This window comes from Podarcis muralis, chromosome 6 (assembly GCF_964188315.1).
Source record: "Podarcis muralis chromosome 6, rPodMur119.hap1.1, whole genome shotgun sequence".
Lineage (NCBI taxonomy): Eukaryota > Metazoa > Chordata > Lepidosauria > Squamata > Lacertidae > Podarcis > Podarcis muralis.
This window is the reverse complement of record NC_135660.1, coordinates 96,740,794-96,762,338: the sequence shown is the minus strand read 5'-3', so window position 1 is coordinate 96,762,338 and position 21,545 is coordinate 96,740,794. Positions and strand designations below refer to the sequence as shown.

General features: G+C 43.8%; 1 protein-coding gene across 4 annotated transcripts; it reads left to right on the top strand.

Annotated features, from left to right (window-relative positions):
- The first annotated feature begins 2,207 nt into the window (after positions 1-2,207).
- LOC114596894 (TTL family tubulin polyglutamylase complex subunit L1) lies at positions 2,208-20,581 on the top strand. Of its 4 annotated transcripts, none has more exons than XM_077930748.1 (10): positions 2,208-2,448; positions 4,991-5,107; positions 5,929-6,137; positions 8,661-8,841; positions 9,536-9,670; positions 11,110-11,218; positions 11,767-11,910; positions 14,246-14,332; positions 15,875-16,038; positions 18,022-20,581. In XM_077930748.1, exons 2-10 carry the CDS (start codon positions 4,995-4,997, stop codon positions 18,149-18,151), a joined length of 1,272 nt encoding a protein of 423 aa, XP_077786874.1. In that variant the 5' UTR covers positions 2,208-2,448; positions 4,991-4,994; the 3' UTR covers positions 18,152-20,581. The 4 variants fall into 4 exon arrangements, with proteins under 4 accessions (XP_077786874.1, XP_028584577.2, XP_077786875.1 ...); XM_028728744.2 differs by lacking the exon at positions 2,208-2,448 and adding an exon at positions 3,081-3,193; XM_077930749.1 differs by lacking the exon at positions 2,208-2,448 and adding an exon at positions 3,954-3,977 and having other exon boundaries at positions 8,715-8,841.
- Positions 20,582-21,545: the final 964 nt, after the last annotated feature.

Below are 21,545 nucleotides of genomic sequence, written 5' to 3'. Positions count from 1 at the left end.
TATTTGCTGCAAACTGGCCTAGTGTAGCCTTGAGGCCCTTTTGTGAAGCCAATTTGCTCTCATTAAAATGAAATCTACTTTCTCAGCATTCTCAAGATCCTGGCCCTTGTCATTTAAGAGAAGCCTTAGTTGAATAAGTTACCTGTTACAACCTACGTTAGTTTAGCGTGTTCCTGTAATCAGTAGATTTAAGTCTTATATTTTATAGTGGGAATTATCACTGGCAGTAAAAACCTAGGTCATGACATTTTATATTTTTATTCATGTTCTAAGTACTTAATACTTGTTTCCATTTCAGATCTTGTGAAAAGCGGTATGATAATTGTGTGGTGGTGGACTTTCTGGATAGAGGCTTTCCTCCTAACATAAGCTAATTTAGAGAGGTTTGTGGAAGGAGAGTTTCCGAAATCCTCTTCCTCATGAAGGCACCTGTGTCCCAAAAGACTGTAAAATAGATTAACGCTTTTTTTTAATTAACATATGAAGTTCAATTGTATAAGGTTGAGTATTGGATTGCTGCCATCATAATATTCCAGCATAATTGTTCATGAACAGTAGATTTGCCACAAGTGGTGAAAAATAAGTCTGGAGTATTTTTCTGTATAGTACACTATTTTAAAAAACAATAAAATCTTAAATATACTGAACACAAATTTACTGTGAAAGTACTTCTCTGTCTCTTTACTGAAAGTGCTGTATTTTTGACATGTACACACTACATTGTGCATAAAAAGGTAAAGGGACCCCTGACCATTCGGTCCAGTCGTGACCAACTCTGGGGTTGCGGCGCTCATCTCGCTTTATTGGCCGAGGGAGCCGGCGTACAGCTTCCGGGTCATGTGGCCAGCATGACTAAGCTGCTTCTGGCGAACCGCAGCAGCGCACAGAAACACCGTTTACCTTCCCGCCAAAGCGGTACCTATTTATCTACTTGCACTTTGACGTGCTTTTGAACTGCAGGAGCAGGGACCAAGCAATGGGAGCTCACCCCATCGCGGGGATTCGAATCGCCAACCTTCTGATCTGCAAGACCTAGGCTCTGTGGTTTAACCCACAGCACCACCCACATCCCACACAGTGCCACCCACGTCCCACATTGTGCATACGTGTGACATAATTGCATGGGAGGAGCTACATGCTGATTTTACTCTGTTCTGACATGGAAGTATGAAATGTGTAATGACCTTGTGTCATTATGTTTGCTTTTCCAACGCATAATCATATACTGTGGAGGAAAGGAAAGTATGAAGTTCCAAGTGTCTTAAAAGGTAAAGGTACCCCTGCCCGTACGGGTGAGTCTTGACAGACTCTAGGGTTGTGCGCCCATCTCACTCAAGAGCCGGGGGCCAGCGCTGTCCGGAGACACTTCCGGGTCACATTGCCAGCGTGACATCGCTGCTCTGGCGAGTCAGAGCCGCACACGGAAACGCCGTTTACCTTCCCGCTAGTAAGCTGTCCCTATTTATCTACTTGCACCCGGGAGTGCTATTGAACTGCTAGGTTGGCAGGCGCTGGGACCGAACAACGGGAGCACACCCCGCTGCGGGGATTCGAACCGCCGACCTTTTGATCGGCAAGCCCTAGGTGCTGAGGCTTTTACCCACAGCGCCACCCGCGTCCCTTCCAAATGTCTTACCTATATTTAAATTAACACAGCACCATGCCTTACTTTCCTTACATAAATTAATTTCCCTATGGGGGGGGGGATATACTTTGCAATGTTGAAGCAAGTGTATTTTTTTTTAATCGGTTACATAGATCTGAAAGTTTAGCATGTGTCAGCATTGAAGGCCCTTCCCACCCCTCCAGGGGTCCTTTACCTTTACCTTACACCTGTGCTACTTTGGGGTTCTGCTACAACTGAATGCAAGAATAGTGTGGAGCAGAGACATTGCACCCCAGAGACCCTGCAGTGGACTTGGGCCAGGGAGGGGGGGGGCTCCTTGCATATCTTCAAGACATGTTTAGGGGGCAGGGGAAGGCAGGGAATACATAAATAGATGATGATGATGATAGTGACAAACGTTAGATGCAGAAGACGTTGGGCTGCTGGGGGGGGGAGGGGAGGTGGATAAATAGATCTAGAACAGTCATATATATCTATAGTCTGTATATATAGGAGAAAGGCGCTTAAGAGCCCCCCGCTGCGCAGTAGCTACGCCTTTCTCTCGCCATCCTCCAATGATGGGGATGGGGAGGGGGGCAGACCTCCGCCTCCTCCTCAGCTCTGAGGGGAGAGAAAGACGCCTCTCGGCCGCCGCCTCCTCCTCCTCCCTTCCCTGGCGTCCCTCGGTTACCAGGCAGCGGCTGGCGAAGCGCTCTGAGGGGAGCGCTCCTCCTCCTCCTCTGCCGGCTTCTCGGGGGAGAGAAGGCCGCGGCGCCGGGCGAGGAGGATCCTGGGCGGGCCCGTGGCGGCGGGAAAGGCCTCCGGCGCCGCTTCTGGGGCAGGTAAAGAGCTTCCCTCCCTGCCCCTCCCCGCCTCGAGGCCGGGCAGCGGAGCGCAGAACGGAGCAGGGCTCCAGGGGGGCATCTAGTCGAGCCCGCGACCCCGAGAGGGGCCTGGGGCGAAAGGAAAGAGCCCAGAAAGCCAGGCGGGCCCCCCCTCCCAGCAGGGCTTCCCCGAGGGACCCCTCAAATTGCCCCCCCCCGGCCCCGCCGCATGGAAGCATCCTTCCTTGCACAGCAATTCATTTGGGTGCCGTTGCTCTTGAATGGATCTCCTCATACTTCTCAAGCAACAGGATCGTGGATCATTTTCATCGCAACAATACACAAATAAGTTATTTCTAAGCCCTGAGGCAGGGAGCCGGCTCGGCTTCTTTCCCAGGTGTCCCCTCCAGCTCCTGTGCTCCATTTCTAAAGAAAAGCGCCCCCCCCCCCCAGTGGCGTAGCGTGGGTTGTCAGCACCCGGGGCAAGGCAAGTAATTTGCGCCCCCTAACCCGTGGATTTGCGCCCCCTAACCTGTGGATTTGCCCTAACCCCAGATGTTGCGCCCGGTGCGGCCGGCCCCCCTGCACCCCCCACGCTACGCCACTGCCCCCCCCCCCGGGATCCAGATGCCAAAGGAGGGACAGGGCCTTCAGGAGGTGATTTGGCAGGAGCAGGTGGCCGTGCAAAGGGAAGAAAAGCTGCCCCTTCCGAAATGCCCAAGTTGGAAGAGGCACAAAGCGTCCTCTAGTCCAATCCCCCTGGGTAGGCAGTCACAATGTCAATTAAACATGAACTGTTAAAAAAACTATTATACTAAGCCCATAAGGTACACGCTTTTAACTTGTGCACAGCCAGCTTAATGTGTGTGTGGCAAAATTATTATTAATATTAATTAAAAGGATTATATTGCTGAGAGGACTCTTGGTATCTGTTTACAGGTGCACAGTTGTCATTTAATGCATGTGGCTGCTGCATCCTTGTATTCAGAGTTTCCCGTTTTCCTTATTTTTCTCCTTTTCATAACTATTTCCTCAGATCAGGGGTAGGCAACCTAAGGCACAGGGGCCGGATGCAGCCCAATTGCCTTCTCAATCCGGCCCGCGGATGGTCCAGGATTCAGCGTCTTTTTACATGAGTAGAATGTGTGCGTTCATTGAAAATGCATCTCTGGGTTATTTGTGGAGCATAGGAATTTGTTCCTATATTTTTTCCCAAAATATCGCCTGGCCCACCACATGGTCTTTTTTGAGGTTTTTGAAGACTTTGGTGATTTTTGAAGCTTTTCCAAAACTTTTCTGACACCGTGCTTCGCAAGATGAAAAAAATCACAAGACGACAAAACTCGCGGAATGAATTAATTTCGTCTTGCGAGGCACCACTGTATTTTATTGGCTAAACCAGCTGCTTCCTCTATTGTCTTGGGGTTCCTTTCTTTTATCAGGTACTTCAACTGGCCATTTATTGTGTCGTAAAATTGCTCCAACGCTATCACTTCTCTAATCTTGGGTACCGTGTCTGCATTCTCTTGCTCTAACCATCTCATGAGGTAGGTTTTTATCTTTGCACCCAGCTGCACATAAGTTTCCTCCCTCACTTCTAAATTTTTTTCTCAACTGCTCTGAGGTAATCCCAAAGCGTGTGTGTACACCTCCAAATTTCGGGATTGTTCCTCAGTCATTTGAGCGTATCTTTCGGCTAGAGGACCGCTTATCCTAGCTCTCAAGGTCATCATTTTATCTTCCTCTCTCACCTGAAAATCGTGACAGGCTCTCTCAAAGGATACTAGATATGCTTCTGGGCTATCCTTATCTCTAAACTCAGGAAAGCGTTTTAAATCTATCTTCATTTGATTCTACCCATCGGTGTTATTACTATTATTACGATTTTCTAAAACCGTTAATTCCAGCCGTCTCTTCTCTAACTGAAACTGCTGCTGTTCCCTTTCTTTTACCAATTCTTCCTCAAGCCTAAATTGTTCAGTTTCTTGCTCAGCCCTCAATTTTTCTTTTTCCAATTCCTGCTCCAGCCTAAATTTTTCTTGTTCAGTTCTATTTTTCTCAAGCTCTAATTTCAGGTTATATTCTTCAACTAATTTCCACTTTTCAAAATCCTCTGAAATATCTTTTTTAAAAAGGCTGCATTGGTGAGTTGTACCTTCTATGCCCAGAGTGCCATGTTCTATCCCTGCTGGGCTAAACATAGCAGGATTAAAATGTTCTAATATCTTATTCCTTTTCTTCCCATTAAATGCTATTTATTTGTGGAAATTATTTCACATACAGGCAGCCCCCCATTTAGGCCTGTTCAATATGTATGTGATCATGTATATGTGCATCGTGCTGAACAGGAAATGACCCGGAAATGTCATAAAGATGTCACTGAATCATCACTGAAAAGGGGTGGGTTGTTGCAGGCTTTTTCAATGGGTTTCAGTTATACATGATTTCATCGACGCACGTGGTGCCTCGGAACGTAACCCCCACATAAATGAGGGACTGCCTGTATTCACCTGTATCAGTTTTCCCCATATAAATTAAGATGCATTTTTTTTACTTTTAGGATAATGGCAGGAAAAGTCAAATGGGTTACTGACATAGAGAAATCTGTGCTTATAAACAACTTTGAGAAGAGGGGATGGGTCCAAGTGTCTGAAAATGAAGACTGGAATTTTTACTGGTAAGCAGTGTGTGTGTGTGTGTGTGTGTGTGTGTGTGTGTGTGTGTTGTGGCACATGTTGCATACATAATTACACTTATCTGGAAGTAAGCCCCATTGAACTCAGTACCTCCCAATACAAATTAACCTGAGGCCCTTCTTCATGTGCCCCCTCCATGAGAGGGCTGGAGGGTAGCAACACGAGAGCGGGCCTTTTTTGTGGTGACTCCCTTTTTGTGGGATGCTCTCTGGGGAGGTTCACCTAGTGCCTTCATTACATATATTTAGGCACCAGGCAAAAAACACTCCTCTTCTCCTAGGCCTTGGGCTAATTCAACAATCTTTGGCCTTTCAAACCTGGGGGGGGGGGTTAATATTTTTTTGTTTGTTATCATGGTATATATTTTTGTGTTTTAAAATATATGGTCATCTAATTCCTGTGTATGAGAAGAGCATCTTGTTATGGTTCAGCTCATCAGTGGTTTATATTCATGCAGTTTTCTCTGCTCACTCCACTTATACCATAATTTGGAGAGGCAGCAGGTACGTGCGAAGCCCCTCCTGTTGTAATGATTCCTGGGGGAAAGCAGAGCTTGGAATGCAGAATAACAAGATAATTTGTAGGGTACAACAACAATTTATAGAATGCCTGCTCCACCTTCAAGAATGACTGCCTTTTGGAAATTCTCTGGAGAAGAGGTGGTGAGAAGAGTGAAGCAGATTTCTTATTAGATGTCTTCAAGTTGTCTGATGATTTTTTCTTCTGATCATATTTAATGCAACCTATCAGGTTGTGAGTTGCGTATTTTGGTGGAAGCTCAGTGACAATTTTCTCTTCACAGGATGAGTGTGCAAACTATTCGAAATGTTTTCAGCGTGGAGACTGGTTACCGCCTCTCTGATGACCAGATTGTCAACCATTTCCCAAATCACTATGAGCTCACCCGAAAGGACTTAATGGTCAAAAATATTAAGAGGTACAGGAAGGAATTAGAAAAAGAAGGTAGCCCTCTTGCAGAGAAAGATGAAAATGGAAAATACCTTTACTTAGGTGAGTTGTCTTGGCCAATTCTACTATTTGTATGTGCATTTTAAACACAAGACATGCCTCAGTAGCATGTACTATATAATAGATATTCAGAAATTTGGATCTTTGCCATCCAGTTCACACATCACATTAAATCATTGTTTAACTTACTGTGGAGCAGGGTGTCTGGTGCAGCTGCTCAAAAAGACCATAGTTCGTTCTCCTTCCCTCCTTTCTGATGGTGAGGAAACAAATCAGAGGCGGACTAGCTGTTTTGTGCAAAGCAGTCCTTGTGGTTTGTTTGTCTCCTAACAAATCATGATGGGGTTAGTTCTTGGCTTACCATTGTGGTTTGGTAGGCGACAAGGTCTGCTCTTGGCTTACCATAATAGTTTGTTGGGAAACATGTGTGAACCGACACACGCTGTTTGTATAACGGCAAGCCACCCTCTGGTTTGATTTCTCGCTGGTGGACTGAAGGGACGAACAAAGTGTGCATTTCCTTTAAGCCATACTGAATCTTATACTGTGACTTAAAGTGGCGTCTGAACCAGGCCTGTGGTTTTCCAGTGAATTCTGCAGCTTACTCATCTCTCCGTGTGTCTTGCTCTGCTCAAGGTCAGTGACCACATACAGAACAGTTCAGGGGAAATGTAAGCACTTCAAAAGCTCTTAATTGTGTAGAGTACATCTTCTCAGGTACTAGGTAGTAGGATATCTTCAGGGTGAGGGTCTGAGGAACAAATCTCTTTCATGAAAGATCCCCTAAAGAGGCAAGTTGAGAGTGGTTTTTTGCCTGTCCAGATTGGGTATGAGAGAGCATTAAGATAAAAACATCAGTGATTTTTTGAACCACATCTCAGTTAAAATACAACTGAGATGAGGGCTCAGATAACGTTGCTTTGAGGCCGGTACTTAGCTCAATAGGCCACATGTCAGTCGTGAATCAGCTGAGACAGATTTCTGAAAACGTCACATGGACTAGGTTTCTGAAGCATATTTTTGCAGATTTAAAAGAGCAGACATATTGAACACAGCCTTATTGCAAGTCTTACTACAGTTTTCCAAGAGTGTGAGAAAAGATGTAATTTGTCCAAGATCATGAGAGGCTGGTAATGGAGCAGGTGTTTAAAATCATGCTTGCTCTTTCCAAGAGTATAAAAAACAGACATGGCCTGGTTGAGGCCATCGGTTGTCGAGCTTGCAGTCTGATCCTAACCAAGTTGACTTGGGTATAAGCCCAGTTGATTTCAATAGGATTTACTTCCCATTATGTATGCTTGGGTTTACAGCCTTATTTGGCCGTCTAGAATCAGACTTTTCCCATAATGCTTTTAGCATTACTATACTGTAAGTTGAGAGAATGCAAGTCCATTCTTAATATACTTACTATCAGTTACAGATAGGTAGCCGTGTTGGTCTGCCATAGTCAAAACAAAAAAAATTCCTTCCAGTAGCACCTTAAAGACCAACTAAGTTAGTTCTTGGTATGAGCTTTCGTGTGCATGTATCTGAAGAAGTGTGTATGCACACGAAAGCTCATACCAAGAACTAACTTAGTTGGTCTTTAAGGTGCTACTGGAAGGAATTTTTTTTGTTTATACTTACTATCAGTTAAGGTTGATATACACTTTCAGTAATTCTTGATAGTGAAGTTCTACAGATACTCTTCAACGCATGATAATCCTCTTAAGATGGCGAACAACAAAAAAGTTATTTCTCTGTCACCTGTTAATTGGTCTAAACCAGGCTTCCTCAACCTCGGCCCTCCAGATGTTTTTGGCCTACAACTCCCATGATCCCTAGCTATCAGGACCAGTGCTCAGGGATGATGGGAATTGTAGTCTCAAACATCTGGAGTGCCGAGGTTGAGGAAGCCTGGTCGAAACTATCCAAGCTTCTTTCTACTCTAGTATTAAACATGGAGTGCAGGTGTTGGAGAGAAGATGAGCCCTGTCACTGCCACCACCTTAACTAACAAACAACGTAGACTAGGATAGAATGTGAACAGGGCTGCGTTTTTCCCTTTAGTTTTATGTGTTGATGTATATACTGTATTAAATATTTTTAGATGATAAATTCCTTTGGGGACCATTTCTTTGCAAAGCACTGTGTACTTAAAGGTAAAAGTAAAGGGACCCCTGACCATTAGGTCCAGTTGTGGCCGACTCTGGGGTTGCGGCGCTCATCTCGCTTTATTGGCCGAGGGAGCCGGCGTACAGCTTCCAGGTCATGTGGCCAGCATGACTAAGCCGCTTCTGACGAACCAGAGCAGTGCACAGAAACGCTGTTTACCTTCCCGCCAGAGCGGTACCTATTTATCTGCTTGCACTTTGACGTGCTTTCGAACTGCTAGGTTGGCAGGAGCAGGGACCGAGCAACAGGAGCTCGCCCCGTCATGGGGATTCGAACTGCTGACCTTCTGATCAGCAAGTCCTAGGCTGTGTGGTTTAACCCACAGCGCCACCCGTGTCCCTACTGTGTACTTAAATGGCACTCTATAAAACTATGCTATATTAAGTCTTGGTTTTCCTTGGTGCGTTTTAGACTTTGTGCCTGTCACCTTTATGCTCCCAGCTGATTACAATTTATTTGTTGAAGAATTCCGGAAAAACCCTTCCAGTACTTGGATTATGAAACCCTGTGGAAAAGCTCAAGGGAAAGGAATATTCCTTATCAACAAACTTTCCCAAATTAAAAAATGGTCTCGAGACAGCAAAACATCCACGTATGTTTCTTCAAAAAGGGGGTGGGGTCTTGTTTAACTCCTTGTTGCAGTCTAGCATGTTTGTCTGAATTTGTGACTTTCTTATTTTGCTGGAAGGTCATTCATAAGTGCTTCAAACAGTTATTACAGATTACAGGGCCCTTCACGTGTGTAAGATAAAAATGAACCTAGAAATAGGTGTACAGAAAAGATGGGGCCTATAATATTGTAAGTTGTGGCACTGATTGCTTTGGTGTAATTGCATGGAATGATTTTCGTGCTCGTTTTAAAGGAAGTGGAAGCTGTTTTGGGAAGCACCAAATGACTATTAACTGTGGTGGATAGAGTTTTAAGAATATTCTTAAAACTTTTTGCCAGTCAGATTAAGACAAAAGCTATAATATTTAAAATCATTTATTTACATTAATGAATCCTTGGAACTTCTTCCTACAAAGTGTCCCGTAGCTGCAAGAAGCACTCTGTGAGCAGCACATTGGTCGCCCTTGCTTTTAAATGCTTGCGGTCTAGGGAAGTTCTTTCTTTTCTCTGAAAGATTGAATCAGTCCTATCTGTCAGCTCTTCTTGTTCAACAGCTCTGCATATAGCACTAAAATGAAACTGCCTTTGTTACTTTTCTAGAGCTAGTTTTACAAATAAAAGCCAACAGTTGAATGCAACTAGCACATTTTAAATAATAAAATATACATTTCCCTAGGTTTATATCTCAGTCCTCTAAAGAAGCTTATGTGATTTCTCTGTATATCAACAATCCTCTACTGATAGGTGGGAAGAAATTTGACCTTCGCCTGTATGTTTTAGTGTCTACTTACCGTCCTCTGAGATGCTACATGTAAGTTGTCCATATTCTGACAATGCCCCTCTTTCAGGGTGAGAAGTGGCACTCTGGAAATAAAAAGTGAGGGAGGGTAATTTTCATCCAGAGTTGTGAGGAAGTTGTATTTTAACTTGTTATATTTCCCTATGCATATTGGCAAGCTGGAGGGGAAGGGAGATTTTGAGTAACCCTGCTAAGTTTGTCAGATGACACTCTCCAAAATAACCCCATCTAGAAATTGTTTTATGTATCCCAGCAGGGCAAATCATAAAGAAAACAAACATTTGTTTGTTATTTCCCCCACCCCCATAATTTCGGTATGGAGAATTTGTTTGACCCGATTTGCACTGACACAAATTTGCACCCACAAAGGCAGGCAGTTTGCAGTTATCTTCTCCCTGCAACCTCTGTGTCTCCTTCTCCCAGCTTGAAGGTGGTTTTGCTGGAAATCACTTTTGTACAATTTGGCATTGCCTTGAAACTTTTCACTTTCCTTCATTGAAATCTGTTTCTTTGTTCCATATTGGCCAAGATGTCTTTAGAAACTTTTGAAGTGCTTTAGTCTAAACCTTTTGGAATTAATCTTCTAATATCTAGCTTTAAATATTATCTCTGTATTTTGTTGAGAATGTCAAAGACTTCTGAAATCATAGTTTGAAGAAACCATTCTTATTCTCTATCATGGTTTGGATATGTATACAGGGTAGGAGTTAGATTGCTTAATATGCATTTTAAAAATCAGTCTCCTAATCAGTTGAGTCATAACACCAGGTTGTTGGGGGGTTTTGGTGTGGGGAGAGAATCCAGGAAGTAATAGACCAGGCTTCCTCAACCTCGGCCCTCCAGATGTTTTTGGCTATAACTCCCATGATCCCTAGCTAGCAGGATGATGGGAATTGTAGTCTCAAAACATCTGGAGGGCCGAGGTTGAGGAAGCCTGTAATAGACCAGCAGTCAGAATTCTGCATTCTTTAAGAACTTTTGGATGAATATCATCCAGCCCTGGCACCTTGTTAGCTTCTAAATCTTTCCCTTTAGTGGACACAATATTTTGATTCACTCATAGAAAAATAAACAGGATTGCAAAAAGCATTGAGAAAAATTCAATACCTCCTTAATAACATTGATATTCATCATTATGAAACTGAGCAGTAAAATCCTAATCAAGGTGATTGTGCAGGATGCAGTGAGGACTGCAGCTGCTGTTTCCAGAATGCATTCAGGACATTATGATGTATTTAGTTGTTTTCTCCATAATAACTGTTGCTGTAATGTGTCCATTTATTGCTGTAATACATCCATTTATTGGATTAAAAGAAGTTTATTCATTTATTTTTTTAAGAATGCATATGCCAGCTTTTGATATCAATATTTCCAGGACAGTTTATAAGTTAAAATAAATAAATAAATTGGTGAACAATAAAACCTGCCCCCTCCCTTTTTTTGCATTTCAGGTATAAACTTGGGTTTTGTCGCTTTTGCACAGTAAAATACACACCAAGTACAAGTGAATTAGACAACATGTTTGTGCATCTTACCAATGTTGCCATTCAGAAGCATGGGGTAAAGTTGGAACATTTTTGTATAATGTATATTTAAATTACTTTAAATAAATTTATAAGCTGAACATATGTAATAAAAACACAGTACCTCAGTCCCTTGATTACAATCTCTTTCCCATTGTTGCTTTAGTGGACTTACAGTAAGTGCTGTTAATTCCTGGGAGTTCTACCTCTGAGGGGAACAGGATTCTCCTAGCAACTCTCAAACCCTTAGCAAACTATATTTCCCAGGCTTTTTGTGGCGGCGGGGGGGGGGAGGGTAACAATCTCTTTAAAGTGATACAATTCTGTTTAAAATGCACAGCGCTGATGGGGCCAATGTCTCTGCTTCTCCAACTAGCTATCCTGCATACAAAACCTGATTGAAGACCATTGTGACAGCTCCCTTTATTCTTTCACAACAGTATTGCTGTCCTTACTTACTTCAGAGTCTGGCTTGTGAACCTCCTGCTCTATTAGATCAACAAAGGACTGTTTGGAAAATGTTGGGAGTGTGTTTACAGCTGATATCAAATCTATACTTTTTGATTTGACGCCTTGCCTCTGCAGGATGATTACAATCACATCCATGGTGGGAAATGGACGGTGAGCAATCTGCGCTTGTATTTAGAAAGCACTCGTGGGAAAGACGTCACCAACAAGCTGTTTGATGAAATTCACTGGATAATTGTGCAGTCACTGAAAGCTGTTGCAGTGAGTAGAGAAACAAAAGAAAAATACGTTTTAGAATGCTTCCCTCTGCTCATCCCGGTTTGAATATTGAGGCTGTAAATAAGTGTGCTTATCTTTTCGGTGTCCTTTGAAAAAAAAGTCCACAGAGTTTATTAAGCAGGCAGTACGCATATTGTGTACAAATAAGGACTACCATATTTTTCGTTCTATAAGACGCACTTTTCCCCCTCCAAAAATTAAGGGGAAATGTGTGCGTCCTATGGAGTGAGTGCAGACACCTTGGCTTCAGCGATAGCAACGTGAAGCCTCCGAAGCGCAGAGGGAGCGCTCCCTCCGCGCTCCGGAGGCTTCGTGTTGCTTTCCCTGAAGCCTGGAGAGCGAGAGGGGTCCGTGCTCACCGACCCTTCTTGCTCTCCAGGCTTCAGGGATAGCCACCTGAAGCCTTTGGAGCGCAGCAGGAACTTGTGCTGTGCTCCGAAGGCTTTGGGTTCCTTTTGCTGAAGGCGGAAGAGCAAGACTCTCCTGGCTTCAGCAGAGAGGGAGAGCTGCACAGTGCCCCTTCAGCGAGGCGGGAGGAGAAATGGAAGGGGCTCCATTTCTCCTGCCACTTCGCTGAAGGGGTGTGGAGCAGGGAGGGGGAGAATTTACCCCCCCTGTTCTCTCCCTCCTATGGTCCAGTGCGTCCTATAGAGCAAAAAATACGGTATATAAGAACATGAACATATCTCTGCTGGGCCAGGCCAGTGGCCCGTCTAGTCCTGTATCCTGTTCTCACAGTAGCCAGCCCGATGCCCAGGGCAAGCCTGCAGGTAGGACCTGATGGCAACCGTATTCTCCACTTTCCGGAAACTGGTTTTCTGAACCACACTGCCTCTGAGCATTGGCTAGGGGACACCGACAGCCTTGTCTTCTGTGAATTTGGCTCCACCTCTTTTAATGCCACCAAAGTTGGTGGCCATCATTTTCCATTGTAGGAGCAAATCCCATGTGCTGTGTGAAGTCCTTTCTGTTGTCTCTCGTGAGTCTTCCGACATTTAGCTTCACTGGATCTCCATGAGTTCCTCGTGTTATGAGGGAGAAAGACTTTAATTTATCCCCTTTCTGCATGCCATGACATTTCTATCCTGTCACATCTTATTTGCCTTTTTTTTTCTAAACTAAAAGGCTCTATATGTGGAAACCTTTCCTCTTGGGAATTTTCTCCATTCCCTCTTTTTGGGGGAAGTTTCCTCTGTTGAACTCAAATGTTCCTATGTTGGATTTTCTTGGCAAGTGGCAACTTACACATTTATTTAATGTAATAGTCCTATCGTCACTCCTTCCTTTCAGTCCAGCAACACTTTACATCTCATACTTGGTCTTGGGTGCCACTTAAGATTAAGTCCAGGGTTGCCATCCCTCTGGTCGGTCCAAGGTCACAGTCATTTAGGGTTTCTATAAATGTTACCTTTTTGCCAAGGCTGGCATGCGTATGTGTGTGAGGGTGGTTGTGTCACCCATTAATGCATGAGTGGGTTAAAGCCTCAGCGCCTAGGACTTGCCGATCGAAAGGTCGGTGGTTCGAATCCCCACGGCGGGGTGCGCTCCCGTCGTTCGGTCCCAGCGCCTGCCAACCTAGCAGTTCGAAAGCACCTTCGGGTGCAAGTAGATAAATATGGACCGCTTACTGGCGGGAAGGTAAACGGCGTTCCGTGTGTTGCGCTGGCTCGCCAGATGCAGCTTTGTCACGCTGGCCACGTGACCCGGAAGTGTCTGCAGACAGTGCTGGCTCCCGGCCTATAGAGTGAGATGAGCGCACAACCCTAGAGTCTGGCAAGACTGGCCCGTACGGGCAGGGGTACCTTTACCTTTACCTTATTTGATCAGGGGACAATAGCATGCCCTCAGAACTAGATAATTTTTTGTATGATTGAAAAATACTTTTTAAAGAAGTATTGCTTGGTTCTCATCACCAGGCTGAGGAATACGATCACGTGGCAGCTGCATCCTTGAGCCTGGCAACCACCCCCTTCAATGCAAAGCAAGACTTGGACAGGATCTCTTGAGCTTTGGGGGTTCTTAAAAGCAGGATGATGCCCAACACCTTCCTTTGAGTCCTTTATGGGTGGAGAGCAGCTGGGTTGGTGGCAATAACAAGCAGTGGCCCGTCAAACCTTTTGGACCCCCTTTTCTAGCCCACAATATGATTGTTTGTACCATTTATTGAGGGCGTCCCACAGCTGACAGCAGCCTAGCAAAATAGGGAGCATGAAACTGAAATGCCTTGCATATTTATTTCAGGAGTCTTAGACTCCGTAGCTAGTAAAATTGTACCGATGTTCATTTCTGCTCTCATATCCATTTTCAACTCTTTCAGCCTGTAATGAACAATGATAAACACTGCTTTGAATGTTACGGATATGACATCATCATTGATGACAAGCTAAAGCCATGGCTTATTGAGGTAAGCGGAGTTATCTTGACGTTGCAGGTTTCCTTTGAAAAGCAGTGTGGAAAAGGGGTCCTGCTCATTGACTCCTAAAGGATTCCCCTTCTCCAGACTCTGAATGGGAAAATCTTTGCTTTTGAGGAATACTACTCATAAAAAGGTGTCTTATAATGAATCCTGGCCGTTGGTCCATCTAGTCTAGCACTGTCTGCCGTAGCTGTTGCTGTCCAACGTCGATATTTCCCAGCGCTATTTCTGGAGATCACTTCTCATCAGAGATCCCAGGAATCGGCCACTCAGCTATGCCCCTCCTCACAGAGACGCCTTGCTGTCTCCTCGTATGGGGCATAGCGGATGCTGAGCCCCTGAGCTGGGACTCGGGCTCTGCTGGCTCCTGCCATAGGGGAAGCGGGAAATGAAGCCAGGGCAACTATGGTGACCTGACTACGGCATCATAGCACCTGGTGGAACTTCGCAAACTTGGCTGTCTCGATTCATGAAAATCAGGGGCACGTTTCGAGATCTACAACTCTGCAGAAAAGCCTTGTTAGATGATGGGAAGAGAACCTTTGGCCCTCCCGTTGTTGCTGAGCTAGAACTCCCATCGTTCTTTGTCCATTGGCCATGCGGGCGCTGAGTCTGATGGAAATGGGCGTTTGTGGAAGGCTCTTGCCTGGCATTTCTTTCCCTGTCTTTAGGCGCCAGGCGAAAACCTTGCTCTGTAACCAAGCCTTTGGCTATTTGGACCTTCTGTGGCCCTTCGCTTTTGTTCTTGTTTTATTCCGTATTTTGTGTTCTCGTTTTGAAACCGCCTTGGAACACTGTTTAAAAAGAAAAGCCTGACTAGCTTTTCAGATACCCTTTAATTGAATAACTTTTAGAAGAAATGCCTGAAGTAACTGATCCTATAGTTTGAAGTCTTGTTTATTCACTTACATTTTACGCCAGGAAAACCCATTTATCCTAAATAGAACCCAATAGGGCCAACAAATATGTACAAAATATATATTTTTAAATGTGATCCCAGTCAGATCCCAATTTTGCAGGACGCTCTTAGAAATATGAAATAATACATTTTTGGAATTTTTAATTCCTAATAATTGTTTATCACTTCAACCATTTTTTAAATTTTGTAACTTTAAAATTTAAAGTAAATCCATCATGTGCCATATCAAATTAAAGCCCATGAAGTTCTGAAGAGATTGATATTTTTAGTTTGGAAATATCTCAATTCTGAGCTGAGCTTTTAAGATATTTGTTTAGTCTGGCAAGGCTACAATTATCAGTTTTTTTTTAAATTTCAAACCCCCACAACTCAAAAATGGGATGAGATAAAAAAGTAAAATTTTAGATTTAAACTTAGTTCTGATCATTCAACTAGTGTTCAAAATTTTAAGAAAACTGGCTGATATGAGGTAAAAAAGTCATCAAAAGTTGGGCAACTTGTTATGGAATGACCCTGAGGAGGTGCTGTTGATGATTTATCGTATTTCTGTTTGTGGAAGAATTGGTGGATATGAACTATCTATTTTTCTCCCTCCTGTGTGCACTTTGTAGGTCAACGCTTCTCCTTCTCTTACTTCCAGTACTGCCAATGATCGTATCCTCAAATACAATCTTATTAATGACACACTTAACATTGCTGTCCCTAACGGGGAAATTCCAGACTGTAAATGGAATAAATCTCCCCCCAAAGAAGCCCTTGGACATTATGAGATTTTGTAAGTATTCATCATAGATAAAGCAGTTGTCTGAACCTCTGCAAGTAGATGCTTTTAGGCTGCCTTTTGACTAGTATCTGAGTGTAACCTAGTCTTGGTGTTAACTCAGCAAAAACTTAGATGGCACATTATTACTTATTTCTTTTATGAGTGACTTCTTAGAAAACATTTCTGAGCAATTTCAGACCATGACAAATGAATAATGCATAAAAACACAATGGTTCACAAGGTCTGTAGACTTAGTATTGTTTGTTAAATCCTTCCCAAAGCAATCCACAGGGATCTCTACTGCAGAAAGACCCATTTTATGGTGGAAAAAATAGTCCCGTGAAATACTTATGCCTCATACACTAAGATCGCCTGAATTGAGTCTTACTTAGGGTGCCAGGTGACTTAGCCATTCCTGATTCCAGCCTTGCACCCTTGGCTTCTGTACTGTACCACACAATTTTTCTTCATTATATCTGGTTAAATATGTCTGTTACAGTTGCATCCTTCTGTGAATAGCTGTTGAAATAGCCATTATTCACTAGATAATCACATTATTAAGTACAGTGGTACCTCAGGTTACATACGCTTCAGGTTACAGACTCCGCTAACCCAGAAATAGTGCTTCAGGTTAAGAACTTTGCTTCAGGATGAGAACAGAAATCGGGCTCTGGCAGCGCGGCGGCAGCAGGAGGCCCCATTAGCTAAAGTGGTGCTTCAGATTAAGAACAGTTTCTGGTTAAGAACGGACCTCCGGAACGAATTAAGTACTTAACCTGAGGTACCACTGTATTTCAGAATGTTGCAGATTGCTGTGGCAAGTTATAAATGTGCAGTAGCTCTAAGGTTTGTTGCTGTTAAAAGTTTTAAGATTCTTCTAGATGAGCCATTTGTTTCACTTGAGTGACATCACCGTCTGTCATTTATGCCATTAATCTTGAAGCAAAATGGAAAGTACTTACATAGTAAATGGCAGTTGAGGCTTTAGACGGTAGTGATGCACATCCCTGGAAGAAATAGTGCACTTGTCTGTATTGACAGGACATACACAGAAGTAACATACACACAGGAGTGCCTGGCGTGCTCTGGTCCATGGGGTCACGAAGAGTCGGACACGACTAAACGACTAAACAACAACACACAGAAGTAAACATTAACATGAAGCTTTCAATTCAAAATAACAAGTTCTTATTCTTATCTTCTGTCCTGTGATAGAGCCAAAGTACATAATCAGCAGTATAATGGTGGTATAGCTCTTCCTAGACTTCAGTGGTTTGTATCACTGTAGACTACACACAAGAAGTGGAGATTGTGTGTGTGTATATATGAAATAGGGACGTGGGTGGCGCTGTGGTAACCCACTGAGCCTCTTGGCTTGCCGATCAGAAGGTCAGCAGTTCGAACCCCCACGACAGGGTGAGCTTCCGTTGCTCGGTCCTGCTCCTGCCAGCCTAGCAATTTGAAAGCACGTCAAAGTGCAAGTAGATAAATAGGTACCACTCCAGCGGGAAGGTAAACGGCGTTAGTCATGCCGGCCACATGACCCGGAAGCTTTCTGAGGACAAATGCCAGCTCCCTCGGCCTATACAGCAAGATCAGCACTGCAACCCCAGAGTCGTCCGCGACTGGACCTAACGGTCAGGAGTACCTTTACCTGATATGTAAAATATCTTCCCCACACAGGTTTTCTGCATGCAGAAGAACCAGAAGTGTTCTCCTTCACATGCTTCCAATATGCATGGGGTTGGGGGAAGGGGGTTATTGGTTGGTTGGTTTTTTGTTCTCATTTTTATCATGTATTTTTGTGTTGTGAACCATCCTGATATTGTGGGTGGAATAATAATAATAATAGGCAGATAATTGGCAAGCATTCAATTCCTCCATCTACAACCTGTAGTAGCAAAGTCTAGGAAGAGCGGCACCACTTTGTTCTGATCATTGTTTAGCCCACCTGTGAATCCCATGGGACAATACTGACTCTCTCTTTGCCCTTAGATACGATGAAGAGATGGCACAAAGTGAAGTGTCAGATCGTGATTTGAGAAGTCGCTCTGGGCAGTCTATTGGATTGAAGGGAACTCGAGCCAGAGACACTGGAAAATCAGGGCCCCTTACATGGAAGTAGCTGCAGAATGACCTGTAGACTGACGCTTCCTGAAATTCAGGGCTGTGGTTTTTGTAGGAAGTTTGCTTGAAATGGATGCTCAGATTTTGGATGACCTCCTTCCTGTTTGCAAAATGCTCTAATGGGGGAAGTAATGTTGCGCAAAGAGGACAGAATATTTTTCTGTCCGGCAGTGACAAGTACATTGAAGGACTGGACAAAATTGGTTTATTAGCATGTATATAAACAGTTATTAATCAGTTCATTGCAATTTTACTGCAGGACTGTTATGTTGCATGTTGTATTAATATATGAGTTAATATATGAGTTAATATAATTGGAAATGAGCTTTTTACCGGTAAATAAATTACTGTGTCTTGCAAACAAGTGGTTGCTTTCTCACGCATTGCTACCATAGGGGTCCCCAATACTTTTCGGTTCAGAGGCACTTATTTTGTTTTGGACTACAAAATGCCCATTTCATAGAACCAAGCCTGGTGATGCTCAGAATTCCTAAACGAGGGAAACGCCAACAAATAAATACAGAACTCAAGGCAGGTAACACTCCCCCAACAACCCCCCCCAGCCCTGCCAAACTGTCGTTTCAATAAATCAGCAGGGGCTGGAAACCTCAGTGGGCGCCAACAGCGTGATGTGCCCCCAGGTGCCACACTGGACAAAATATGCATCTTGAAATTCATATTTTGTAGGGAGAAAAGCTGTCTTTTTTTCTTAATATTTTACTAGAATTGTAAGAGTACAGTATACTACTGAAAACACACATACTTTTTTATTTTGCAAAATACACCAAAAGACCAAATCAGTATGGTTCATGTTTGAAATGCCTGTTTTCAAACAACATGTTTCCACTTCTAAAAGCTGCTTGTAGAATGGGTGGGGGAACCTAATAAAGCCTTTGTGTACTGGGGATATTGTGACAGGCCTGCTGTCATGACTATATATAGCAAAGACCGATCTATAAGCTGTATGCTGATACAGCAATACGCTTCTGCACAATTTGATGTTACGGCTGTTATTGGCAGAAACGACGTCAGTGTTGAGTTTCAAGTATCATTCGCCAATTGTTAATCTGGCAAGCACACTAAGAAACTGGTGCATTGCAGTGGGTTTGTCAGATAGCATCACAAATTGCTACATCAACATTTATTTTTTACTGTGAGGTGCTGTATTCTACTCTTAGTCTTTCCATTTTTGCTACTTAAACATTTCCCTACTTCAGTGCACTAAACCACAATTGTATGCAACTATAGTAGCCACTTCTTTTAAGTCACAAACATGCTGCTGTCACTACTATTAGATGCTACCTTTTGACTTTGGCCGGTTGGTTACCTCTCCTTAGTGATTCTTCTATTTTCCTACCAAGGTGGTCTCCGAGAGAGACAGGAAAAAGGACATCATGTATGGGAAAAGATGCAGCAAAGTAGTGAATTTTTGCACCCCAAGTACACACAATAAAGACAACTCCTGCGGCGTTAGTCGATGTGAGACTGTGGCTCAATACAGACATCGAACCAAATCATGATTTCTGAGCACCAAACTAGTTTAGAAGCCAAATGGTACTTCAAGCTTCCAGACAATTGAGCTTATATTATCATTCTATTTTACTATTATTTATTGTATATGTTAGTCATTTCTTACAAGGTAACTCAAAGTGACTTGCTTAAAAATCAATTCAAAGCATCAAACAAAACCTAAGAATCTGCTGTGTAATGTTGGGGACAGTGAACAGCATGGGAGATAACTTGTGTGAAAGGGAAGATGGGATTAATGAGGAACGCCTTTGTGTTGTGGCTTTAATTTTAAAAAGGCCTATTAGTAGCTTCAAGGTTAAGAATGTTTATTTTGTGCAGTCTGCTTTGAAATCCCTCCTGGATTTCTCTGAGCCACTTCGTGGCTGGGAGAAAGCTGCTGTTAACTACATTTGCAGTCCAATTGTGAATGTCATGGTAGTGATGTCATGCATAAAGGCAGGTGTTTCCTCCTCCATCTCCCCAAACACACATTGTTAGGAAATGTTCGTGTGCCCAGATATTGGAAAGAATTATGCCGTTGTAAACAGAAGCATTTTATCATTGTAGCAGATACTTAACCTCCCGAGGAATCGCAATATGGATGCTGTAAATACTAGCAAAGTTTCCCCATATGTACAACTGGGCCGAAAAGCAGGGGGCTGCCCAGTTCACAACCTCGCCCATGGCACAGTGCATGATTCTTTTTTAGATAATAAAAGTTTTTATTGATTATTTTCACATAACAAATTACTTCAACAATTGTATTTTCCTCCCTTCCCTCAGTTCCTCTTTCTGATTTATTTGCATATATTGTTCTCTGCACATTATGAGAATGTAAAAATCTCTGAGTTATCCATCTATTATGTTAACAAATAAATTTGTGCATGTTTATTCAAAACCTGCCAAGGAGTCCAACTCATTTTTTTAAGTACTTTGTAAAAGGTTCGCATTCCTCTTTAAAGTCAGTTGTCCTTGTCAGCACAGTGCATGATTCAATTGTGCACAGCGGACAGGCTGGCGGGCTGTAGATGCGCACAGACTGAAGCATCTTCTTCAAAGAATGTGGGTGCTATGTTTTACGTTAAACTGCTTTGTGGGGAGGGTGCTGTTATACCTAGCAGAGCTGTGAGATACAGTGTGTCTCATGTGATATTATATTGGCTATAGCTGAGCCCTGGCATATTGTGAAGACTGGTACCAGCTGGGACACATTATTCAGCGAGCAAAGAGCAGATGGCTAGTATTAAGTAGTAGGTTGACAAAGCCGGCACATTCCGATTGGCCCTTGGACTTCTGTTTGAACTTCCTGCGCTCCCGCTTTGTCTGGTGCACGTCATCGTCTTCACTGGAGGATGCCTCATCACTGCTGGCCTCTTCATGATGCACTGGAACTGGCTTCCTAGCAAGATGTGGGCTGCTGGCCTTGCAGATCTCCTGGGTGGAGCGTTCAGCAGCTTCCAAGGCCGCGGCCTCCTCACTGGCTTTCTGCAGCGTGAGGTCTGGCTTGGCGAGGAGACACCGTTGCAGACGGATGTCCCGGACCCCGCAGACGATTCGATCCATCAGGGCATCGTCTTAAGTCTCGGAACTCGCAGTGCATTGCAGCCTGTCAGAGGGCAGCAGTGTAGTTGTTAATTGACTCCCCCTCTGCCGGGTTCCGGTGGTAGAACGCATGGCGGGCAGCAATCTTGGATGGCTTCGGTGCATAGTGGTTGCGGAGCTTCTCTTGAATCGTGTCCCACGGCGCTGCCTGGACTGTTAGAGGCGCAACCAATGCTCGGGCCGTCTCGAATACCTCGGGCCCACAGAGGCTGAGGAATAGGCCCCGCGTACGCTCCTCTGACACTTCCGTCAGCTCGTTGGCTTGGAGGTAGCAGTCACAC